A 12,173-nucleotide genomic window follows, 5' to 3' on the forward strand; every position below is an offset into this window, starting at 1 on the left:
GAAGTGAAATATCTACTATGGAGAGCAGTATGGAGGTTCCTCAAAGAATTAAAAATAGAACTACCATATGGTCCAGCAATTCCACTTCTGAGGAAATGAAATCACGATCACGAGATACATACAATCCCAATTTTACTGCATCATTCTTTACAATAGGCAAGATGCGGAAACAATCTAAGTGTCACTGACAGATTAATGGAGAAAGAAAACGTGATACACACACACACACACACACTACACTGGAACATTATTCAGCTATAAAAAGAAGGGACTTATGACACAGTGATAAACCTTGAGGGTATCAGGCGAAGTGAGGTTAAATCAGACAGAAAAAGATAAATACTGAATGCTCTTACCTATACATGGAATCTTATTAAAAATAATAATTTAAAAAAACTCATAGAAACAAAGTAAATTGGTGGTTTCCAGGGATGGGAAGGTAGGAAAAATGTATAAAGGTGATCAAAGGATATAAACTTTCAGTTACAGGAATAAATTTGGAGGCACTAATCTACAGCATGATGTAAATTATACTATAACACTATAGTTATTGTATCAATATATAGTTACATAACTACTGTTATAGTATAATTAATACTATAGTATAGTGAGCATAGTTAACAATTCTGTATTGTATACTTAAAAGTTGCTAGGACAGTAGATCTTACAAGTTTTCATCCCACAAACATTAATTATATTAAATGACCGATGCCTTACCTAATCTTATTGTGGGTAATCATTTTGTAATATACACATTTAGCAAATCATCACACTGTACTGTACACTTTAAACTTACACTGTTATATGTCAAATACATTTCAATAAAGCTAGGAGAAAAAGAACTATAATAGAGCTTACACTGTCCACTTGAAATATATGTTCTCCCAAAGTCATCCCTTTTTCAATAAATATGAGTGTATAATCCTGACAATAAAGGTTTATGAAACAAAAATTGGAACGAGGTCCAAATTCTCTTTTGGTACAGGTACTGAGGTTATGCGGGAGAAGGCAATGGCACCCCACTCCAGTACTATTGCCTGGAAAATCCCATGGACAGAGGAATCTAGTAGGCTGCAGTCCATGGGGTTGCTAAGAGTCAGACATGACTGAGCGACTTCACTTTCTCTTTTCACTTTTATGCATTGAAGGAGGAAATGGCAACCCACTCCAGTGTTCTTGCCTGGACAATCCCAGGGACAGGGGAGCCTGGTGGGCTGCCGTCTATGGGGTCGCACATAGTCGGACATGACTGAAGTGACTTAGCAGTAGCAACTGAGGTTATGAAAGAAAAAGGTATTATTCTGAGAGAATATACACTGAAGTATTTATAAGTAAAAGCACTTGGAGTCTCCAAGTTACTCTTGAACAGCTCACAGAGAGAGAAGGAGACAGGAAGAGGAGGAGGTAGAAAACAGACCAAGGGGCGGGAGAGGTAGACAACAGTAAAGGGAAAGAGAAAAGGGGAATGAGAGGGAGAAACAGACATTAAGAATTTTAAAGCAAACATGGCAAAATGGTAATTGGTGAACCTGGATAAAAAGTGTATAGGAGTTCTTTGTAATATTCTCACAATTTTTCTTTAGGTGTAGAATTAGATAAAAATAAAAGATATAAAACCACAAGTATGGACACCTTATCTTTGACAAAGGAGGCAAGAATATACAATGGAGAAAAGAAAATCTCTTTAACAAGTGATGCGGGGAGAACTGGTTAACCACTTGTAAAAGAATGAAACTAGAACACTTTCTAACACCATACACAAAAATAAACTCAAAATGGATTAAAGATCTAAATGTAAGACCAGAAACTATAAAACTCCTAGAGGAGAACATAGGCAACCACTCTCTGATATACATCACAGCAGGATCCTCTATGACCCACCTCCCAGAATACTGGAAATAAAAGCAAAACTAAACAAATGGGACCTAATTAAACTTAAAAGCTTCTGCACAACAAAGGAATCTCTAAGCCAGGTGAAAAAACAGCCTTCTGAATGGGAGAAAATAACAGCAAATGAAGCAACTGACAACTAATCTCAAAAATATACAAGCAACTCCTGCAGCTCAATTCTGGAAAAATAAACAGCCCAATCAAAAAATGGGCCAAAGAACTAAATAGACATTTCTCCAAAGAAGACATACAGATGGCTAACAAACACATGAAAAGATGCTCAACATCACTCATTATCAGAGAAATGCAAATCAAAACCACAATGAGGTACCATTTCACGCCAGTCAGAATGGCTGCGATCCAAAAGTCTACAAGCAATAAATGCTGGAGAGGTTGTGGAGAAAAGGGAACCCTCTTACACTGTTAGTGGGAATGCAAACTAGTACAACCACTATGGAGAACAGTGTGGAAATTCCTTAAAAAACTGGAAATAGAACTGCCATATGACCCAGCAATCCCACTGCTGGGCATACACACCGAGGAAACCACAATTGAAAGAGACACGTGTACCCCAATGTTCATCGCAGCACTGTTTATAATAGCCAGGACATGGAAGCAACCTAGATGTCCATCAGCAGATGAATGGATAAGAAAGCTGTGGTACATATACACAATGGAGTATTGTGCAGCCATTAAAAAGAATACATTTGAATCAGTTATAATGAGGTGGATGAAACTGGAGCCTATTATACAGAGTGAAGTAAGCCAGAAAGAAAAACACCAATACAGTATTCTAATGCATATATATGGAGTTTAGAAAGATGGGAATGATAACCCTGTATGCAAGACAGCAAAAGAGACACAGATGTACAGAGCAGTCTTTTGGACTCTGTGGGAGAGGGAGAGGGTGGGATGTGGGAGAATGGCATTGAAACATGTATAATATCATATATGAAACGAATCATCAGTCCAGGTTTAATGCATGATACTGGATGCTTGGGGCTGCTGCACTGAGAGGATCCAAAGGGATGGTATGGGGAGGGAGGAGGGAGAGGGGTTCAGGATGGGGAACACGTGTATACCTGTGGTGGATTCATGCTGATGTATGGCAAAACCAATGCAATATTGTAAAGTAATTAACCTCCAATTAAAATAAATAAATTTATATTAATAAATTTATATAAAAAAGAGAAAACCACAAGTATAAATATCAGCAATAACTCCATCATTGAACAGCATAATCAATCAGAGTTTTCCTATGTATTTAATGAAAGAAAAAGTTTTATATTGCTGAAATCTATTGAGATGAGGAGCCAGTGTATAATTTTGCTTTTTGCTACAAGAATAAAAAACATTAAATATTTTAAAATAGAAAATAAAATGTTTAATGGTAATTGGATTAATGATTTCACAGTATGATTTCTAAAAAATAGATCCATGTTTGTAAATTTAAAAAACCCAAATAACTCATGAGTCAAAAATAAATCTTAAGAGCAATTATAAAATAATAATTGAATAATAATAAAAATACTCCATATAAAAACCTATGAAATTCTTCTAAAGTAGTACATAGTAGAAAACTTATGGTTATAAATTATTTTAGGAAAGAAAATTTTAAAATTACTGAGCTAATGGTCCAAATAAATTAGAAAAAGAGCAAACAAAAAGAAAATAAAAGGAAAAATTATTAAAATAAGAGACAGAATATTCAATGGTAAGACCTGATGAAACCAGAAGCAAGAAACATATTAGAAAACTGAATACTGTAATTTACCACATAGTCTCAGTGTCATGTTAATGAAGAAAAAAACTCCATGTGATCAGTATTTGGAGAAGCTCCATACTCATCCATAATAAAAGCTCTTAGCAAACGAAGAATATAAAAGAACTTACATAACCTGAGAAAGAAAATACTAAAAATGGTGAAACATTTATAAAAATTCCCTTGTAAATTCAGGAGCAAAAGAATCCTCTACCACTGCTACTATAGTTTGTTATACCAAAGATCCTAGCTAACACACTAAGACTAATTAAAAAATAAATATTGGAAAGGAAGAAATTTCCATTGTTTATAATATACTTAATTAACAGACAATACAAAGAATCTACAAATATTATTAGAACAAATATAAATCAGAAAGTTCACAGCATATAAAATCAGTATGTTACAATATCACATTCCCATTTACCAGCAATAATCTGAAAATGTGGTTTAAAAGATACATTTCACCATGATACCAAAAACTATAAGGTAATTAGGAGTGAATATAACAAAACAGCTTATAAATAGCATTATTATTATATGGTATATATAGTTTCATATAATGTAGAAAATGGTTCCAATTTACCACTGGTGCTAACTTTAACTATTGTAATGTGTTATAATCAACTGGTATTCCTCCTCCTTCTTTAATAAGTTTTTAGTGAAGAGATTACCTTAAAAATTACAACTTCCTGGTGCAGGACATCAGAAAAACCAGGGTGGCAATGCCAATAATCTTCACTGTCTTCACTGAGTGAACTATTTTATGAATACACCAAGGAAATGGAGTCATACTGCAATCCCTCATAGACTGAAAAATAATAAAATAAGGTTAAATCATTTCTTCTTTTACTGTTCCTCTATTACCCATGGCCTCCTCAAGTTCTTATGTTCTACCATACCCCCATTTCAGTTATGTATACCTGAAAAAGTTATACAGACAGAATTAGATGGGATCTATTGCACAGCAATTAAGAGCATAGTCACTGGGAAGTTTTGAAGAACAGTGTCTGGCACATAAGATGTTGAGTAAATGTTTGTTATTATAGTTTCAATGATTTGAATCACTGGAGGAAACTATATATTTCTTGCATTTTTTGCCCTATACAACCTCTTTTGTTTTCTATTTAAGCACTCCTATTCCTATGGTTCCCCTTTACCCCAACTCTACCCCTTTGAACAGAGAGGTAAAGTTAGGCAGTAAGGAATGACTGAGTGAAGCTTTCAAGCACAGCAGAGCTCATTCTTTTACTATGCACTACCACCAAGCCCCAAGTCCAGAACTTCCTTAAGCTGCCACTGTAATCCCATCAATCATTGATCTATTCATTCAATATCTGTTTCCCTCCTATGTGCTTTAGTTATCTAACCCCTACAGTTCCCAGCATAGTGCTTAGTCCATTGCAACAGTTCCTTAAAAGTTTATTGCATAAATGAAGAAAGTATGGCTTGTCTCATTTGGAGTACAAGAATCTATGAGTTTTGAGTCAGACCTTATTTTTTGCATTCTGTAAGATCATCTAAATTGAAGATTGTTTTCCTGATAGTAAAAACCAGACTCCTAAAATATACCATTTCCTTGAAAATCTTCAATGGTTTCCACTGCTTATGGATTAAACTGCATACTCCTTACCATAAGTATTCAATTCCTGCAACACTATCTTACCTCCTAGTTTTTCTCATACATCCAGAATTATAGACAAGCTTTTCCTAGCACAAACCTGCTTGGGGCTTTTGTTCTGGAAAAGCTAGGCCAGAAAAGCATTCCCGCCCCCTCCACAAGGCAGATGTCACTCATCCTTTAAGGCCCACCCAAAGTTACCCCTTCCTCTTTCATGGCTCAAGGTCCATCCCCCAAGCTCCCTGAATACCTTGAGCAAGCAAATATTATGGTACTAGGGTTTGATTTACCATATTATATTTTTTAAATCATTAAATTCTCCTGTTATACACAGAGAAATACACAACTCTGAAGGTTCACTTTAAAATACTCTGTTAGCACAAAGCTATGGCTATAGGAATTAGGACTTCAATACAATGGTGTTATTGATCTTGATTCAGGCATTTTTTGAACGGAAAAGCTTCAAATATATACAAAAGTAGCAAGAACAGTTTAATGAATCCCCATATATATATCACTCAGCTTTAACAATTATCAAGTCATTAACATTTGTACCCCTCACCTGGGCCCAACTGACTTTCAAGCAAATCAACAGATACGTCTACTGAAAAATATATTTAAAAATAATTACTTAATGTTATTAAATATCCATAAACTCACCCCCACATATTTTGTGAAAGAGCTATTTAATGCCTGAATTTTTTTTTTTTTAAATTTTGAAATCGCGAAAAGAATAGGGAAAGAAAGAAGGAGATCTGCGGAAATGCATAATTAAGTTTGAGAGAGCCTGGTTGTCCCAAATGAGAAAGAATCTGACCTGGTTTACGGTGGAAGAAGTATATTGCACTACTTCTCTGGAGGAGGTGGATGCGACTTCAGGCCCGGTGATGCCGGAGGAGGTGTGGAAGGGAGAGTGGTGTTACCTCCGTTAGCGGTTCCTTCAGGATAATCCCAACGTGGAGCTAGAAGGCAGCGCTTTTTTGGAGGCTTCGTTTCCCGCGTGTTTCCAGGTGGGAGCGTGGATCTCCCGGAGGTACAAGGTTGGTCCCCCATAAGGATTATAGGACCTGGGTGTCAGCTCTCTCCCGTGGGCCCTGGCGAGGCAAAGAGACCTGAGATGGCGGCGGGTCCCCTCCAGGCACAGAGCTTCCTCTGGGTTTCGCTTTTTCCGTATTTCCTGTATCCTGAAACGTATATCCCCTCTCTGCCTCCGCCCCCGCTCCCTACCCCACCCTATTTTAACATTTCTGCGAGGATGGGTCTTAAAAAAAAGAAGCGTTTATTTAGTAGATGTCTCCCTCGCCCCCAGTGTAACTAAATCTGTGGACAGTCCTATACTATCTATGCAATTCTAAGATTAGAACAAATTCAGGTTTACTCTTAAATGGAAACATCTGCATAGATTGTGGAAAGGCGCTGCGTGTGGGGGCGGGAGTGTTTGTGTGGAGAACAAAGAGGTGATTGAAAAGCTAAGAGCTTTACGTTCTAATTGCAGAAGCACAACAGTCATAAAACTACCTACGACGCTTTAGAAAGCGATATACAAACGTCTTACTTGACTGAAGTGCAGTTGGCACACAGGCACCGACCATGGAAATTGAATGTGGAAAACAAATTCACCGTATGTCACAGAATCTAAGATCACGTTTTTTCTTCATATTTTAACAAATTAGAAATCTCTGAAGGCTTATCTTTTTTAAAATATGTCAACATCTAGGAAATCTCTGACAATTGACAGTATGTCATACTTTCATTGTCCTTTTTTTCCTTCTCTACAGTTAAGGAAAATAATGATTCATCCTACTATGGCTGGTGTATTATATTCTGTGATATGTGGTAAGTAACCGAAGCAGGTACACTGTGGCTTAGAATAAGGGTCGGACACCACTGAGCGACTTCACTTTCACTTTTCACTTTCACTTTTCACTTTCAGGCACTGAAGAAGGAAATGGCAACCCACTCCAGTGTTCTTGCCTGGAGAATCCCAGGGACGAGGGAGCCTGGTGGGCTGCCGTCTCTGGGGTCACATAGAGTCGGACACTACTGAAGCGACTTAGCAGCAGCAGCAGCAGAATGTCTTAGGGCTTCCCTGGTGGCGCAGATGATAAAGAATCTGCCTGCAATGCAGGGGACACTGGTTTGATCCCTGGGTTGGGAAGATCACCAGGAGAAGGGATTGGCTATCCACTCCAGTATTCTTGCCTGGAGAATCCCGTGGTCAGCGGAGCCTGGGGGCTACAGTCCATGGGTTCACAAAGAGTCAGATGCAACTAAACAGACAGGCGGAACTTCTTAGACCTTCATCATTCACATCCACCTCTCTGTGACTATGGACACACTTTTCCAGCTCTGCTCCCAGTGTTTTTTAATGGAGAGAATGCAATCCTTAATGTCAAAATAGAACTCACTTTTAAAATATTCTATTTACAAACACTGTTATATTTTAAGTAGTTAATTAAACACTTGCACCTTTCCTTCCCAGGAGATAATAATTTTTTCCTTGTAAAACTATTGTTATAATCAGGGATTTTTCTGGGCTCCATAATCACTGCAGATGGTGACTGCAGCCATGAAATTAAAAGACGCTTACTCCTTGGAAGGAAAGTTATGACCAACCTAGATAGCATATTAAAAAGCAGAGACATTACTTTGTCAACAAAGGTCCATCTAGTCAAGGTTGTGGTTTTTCCAGTGGTCATATATGGATGTAAGAGTTGTACTATAAAGAAAGCTGAGCACCGAAGAATTGATGCTTTTGAACTGTGGTGTTGGAGAAGACTCTACAGAGTCCCTTGGACTGCAAGGAGATCCAACCAGTCCATCCTAAAGGAGATCAGTCCTGGGTGTTCATTGGAAGGACTGATGTTGAAGCTGAAACTCCAATACTTTGGCCACCTGAGGTGAAGAGCTGACTCATTGGAAAAGACCCTGATGCTGGGAAAGATTGAGGGCAGGAAGAAAAGGGGACGACAGAGGATGAGATGGTTGGATGGCATCACTGACTCGATGGACATGGGTTTGAGTGAACTCCGGGAGTTGGTGATGGACAGGGAGTCCTGGTGTGCTGCAGTTCTTGGGGTGGCAAAGAGTTGGACATGACTGAGTGACTGAACTGACTGAATCAGGGATAATGCATTGAATTTTTTTTTCTAATTGATGGATAATTGCTTTACAAGGATAATGCATTTAAAGTAATTACCATGATTACCTCTCATCACCATCACTACCTTACTCTGAGTACTAGTGTTGCCCTTTGCACAAACTAGATACTTAGTTTAGGAAATAAATGACCCTGTGGTTTTCTATCAGATGCTACTTATAAAGACAAGAGATGTAGCAGTAAGTTAATGAAAAAATGTAAAATGAAATCAAAAGAAACAATGCTCTAGAGCTAGAGCAGTTGGGACTAGACAAAATTGTTCCAGTCAGTAACACAGATGTGGTAGTTGAAGTTATGGGTGATATTCCAAAGAGAAGCTGCAGAGAAAAAAGAAGTGTGTTGCTAAGACAGACTATTAAGTAATTAGGGTCAGAATAGGAGAAGCCTGTGGTAAAGACTGAGAAAGAATGGACAAATTCAGAAGAAAAGATTCCAACCCAAGGTTTCTTGGTCTTGGCACTATTGACATTTGAGGCCAGATCATTCTTTGTGCTGAGACCCTGTCCTATGCATTGTAGGATGTTTAGCAGTATGCCAACCCGGGCCAGTAGCATGTCCTGCAACCCTGCTCCAACTGCCTCCTGGTATGATAACCAAAAATGTCTCCAGGTACTCTCAAATATCCCCTGGGCAGGGTGAGAGAGTGACAAGGGAGGACACAGTGGTAGGATAATACCTTTTGAGAACAGTTGGTCTATCCCTAATCCTCCAAACTTGCTCCTTTCCTAGTCTTCATTTCAGTGAATATTAAACCTTCTACCCAGCTCTACAATTCAAACCTTAGAGTGTGTGTGTATATTCCAGTCATGTCCAACTCTTTGCGAGCCATGGACTGTACCCCACCAGGCTCCTCTGTCCATGGGATTCTGTAGGCAAGAATACTGGAGTAGGTAACCATGCTCTCCTCTAGGGGATCTTTCTGACCCAGGGATTGAATTGGAGTATCTTAGGTCTCCTCCATTGGCAGACAGATTCTCCAGTATTCTTGCCTGGAGAGTCCCATAGACAGAGGAGCCTGGCAGAGTACAGTCCATGGGGTCCCACAGATTCAAACATGAATGAAGTGATTGAGCATGCATGCATATATATATATATATATGTATATATATATATATATATATATATATATATATATATATCACTATTTTACTATTTCCTGAAATGAATGAAGTAGTTCAGTTCACTTGCTCAGTCGTGTCCCACTCTCTGCAACCCCATGGACTGCAGCATGCCAGGCTTCCCTGTCCATCACCAACTCCCGAGCTTGCTCAAACCCATGTCCATCGAGTCAGTGATGCCATCCAATCACCTCATCCTCTATTGTCCCCTTTTCCTCCTGCCTTCAATCTTTCCCAGCATCAAGGTCTTTTCCAATGAGTCATTTCTTCGCATCAGGTGGCCATAGTATCGGAGTTTCAGCTTCAGCATCAGTCCTTCCAATGAATATTCAGGACTGATTTCCTTTAAGATTGACTGGCTTGATCTCCTTGCTGTCCAGGGGACTCTCAAGAGTTTTCTCCACCACCACAGTTCAAAAGCATCAATTCTTCAGTGCTCAGCTTTCTTTATAGTCCAACTCTCACATCCATACATGACTACTGGAAAAACCATACCATTTTCACAATCTTTTTATATTGAAAGATTACAGATTTCAAGAGTTAAAGTGGAAATTAAGTTGTCTTGTAGCTATAGTCTCAGTAAATTAAGAGAAACATGTGCCTATTTTAGTAAAATGACTGGAATTAAAAATTGTATCAAATCCACATGGGTTTGGTTTATGGTAAATATTTAACTAGAGGTGAAAACAGTCTCAACTTAGAGCTGCTGACACCAACCCGAACTATTTATACTTCAAATGGATTTATTTATTTTTATTTTAAATTGTGTTATAATGCATATAACCTAAAATTTACCAACTTAACCATTTTAATTGTACAGTGCAGTAATGCTAAGTATATTCACAGTGTTGTACAACCAAAGTCCAGAATTTTTTATGCCCATTAAATAACTTTCTGGGATCTTCCTAGTGGCTCTGATGGTAAAGAATCTGCCTGCAGTGCAGGAGACCTGGGTTGATCCCTGGACATGACTGAGCAACTAGCAATGCAATGCTACTGCAAAAAACTTCCCATTTTCCTCTCTCCACAGCCCTATCAACCCCCATTATACTCACAACTGAATTTTTGTTTATTTTTGTTTTATTAGAATAGAAAACTAAAACATTTTACTTTCAGGTTTCAAAATGGCTTTTCTCAAACATCTTTTCCAAGTTCAGCCCCCCTCCCTTTTTGTTAACAGTGATTAAGTAGCTGCTGAAGAAGGAAATGGCAGTCCATTCCAGTATTCTTGCCTGGAGAATCCTATGGACAGAGGAGCCTGGAGGGGCTACAGTCCATAGGGTGTCAAAGAGTCAGACACCACTGGCAACTAAACAACTAGTTGCATGTGAAACGTGGCACCAGAAGAGGGCGCTATTAAGTTGAAGGACTATTGTATCAAATTTGAGTAGTGTAGATCTGAATTCCTTTCATAATTTCAAGAGCTTAGAGGATGACAACAGAGAACAAAACTGAATCTGCCTCTGGGTAGTAGTAATCTGTTTTCTTTTCTTTTTTTTTAATTGAGAACTTGGTTGATTCATTGTGTTTCTTTGGAAATTAGCTTTCACTTAAGGCCAAGAATTTTTCTCTTCCTTGTACAAATATAAAGAATTTCTCTGTTAATTGTTTTTAACTACAAATCTAAGGATAAGAACCATGGAAGTCATATAACATTCTCATAAAATGAAAAATAAGAATGATTTGGAGGAAGACGGCATGTATTATTTTTTAATGTGTGTTTTACTTCAGATTTTTATGTAATATTTCACTAAGAATTTTTTAGAATTCTATGAAATACAAAGAAAATAAGATCTATTATCTCTCTGCATAGATAGGCTCTAAACATTCAAAACATTAAGGTATAAGAGATAAAATAGTATAAATTTGGAAAAAAAGTAATACTTCTGAAAGATCAAATAAAAAGTAAAAATATCCAAAGTTGGTCATTTTAGCTGCATTTTAGTAATTACTACGTGGGAGAGGGGCAGAATATAAATTTGTATATGTTTGCACAAACATACACATACAACAGATATGTGTGAGAATTGCATCTACTTGCATAGCTGTTGTTTTTCATTTCACAAAAGTGATCATATAGTCACCATTTTTGTAGTTTTTTTTTTTTTTTAAACTTAACCATGTAGCTTGGTGACTTTTCCATATAACATGTTCTTTGTTCTCATTTATAAATATCCTTTTAATAGCTGCACACAATCCTATTGTATGGACTTACCATAATTTTTTATTTAATTAATTCTCTATTTGTGTATGTTTATGAACACTTTGGTTATTCCAATTCTTTAAAAATTAATCCATATACTGTGAATTCACCTTTTAATAACATACAATTCAGTATTTTAATGTATGTTCACAAAATTATGCATCTGTTATCACTAATTCCAGAACATTTTCATCACCCCAAAAAGAAACCATGTACTCATTAACAGTTACTCCCAATCTCCCCTCATCACAGCCATTAGAAACAGCTATCTATTATCAGTCTCAATGGATTTGTCTATTCTGAACATTTCATACAAATGGAATCATACAATATATGGTCTTATATGTCTGGATTCTTTCACCAAGCACAGTATTTCCAAGATTCATGATACTATGCAATGTACTTCATCCTTTTTTATT

General features: G+C 37.3%; 1 protein-coding gene across 5 annotated transcripts in view; it reads right to left on the reverse strand.

Annotated features, from left to right (window-relative positions):
* Positions 1-6,697, reverse strand: part of NBDY (negative regulator of P-body association) — a 62,961-nt gene extending 56,264 nt beyond the window's left edge. Inside the window, exons 1-2 of one of the 5 annotated variants that reach the window (XR_011446128.1) lie at positions 6,091-6,697; positions 4,327-4,463 (exon numbers count right to left, since the gene is read on the reverse strand). Coding sequence is in view for 1 of the 5 variants with exons in the window: in XM_070289972.1 (XP_070146073.1) it covers positions 6,120-6,326 (207 nt within the window). In the remaining 4 variants the exon portion in view is untranslated. Of the gene's footprint in view, positions 1-4,326; positions 4,464-6,090 lie in introns of those variants that run through there. The other 4 variants (XR_011446129.1, XR_011446130.1, XR_011446131.1 and 1 more) reach the window with 4 other exon arrangements.
* Positions 6,698-12,173: the final 5,476 nt, after the last annotated feature.

Source organism: Ovis canadensis, chromosome X (assembly GCF_042477335.2).
Source record: "Ovis canadensis isolate MfBH-ARS-UI-01 breed Bighorn chromosome X, ARS-UI_OviCan_v2, whole genome shotgun sequence".
NCBI lineage: Eukaryota > Metazoa > Chordata > Mammalia > Artiodactyla > Bovidae > Ovis > Ovis canadensis.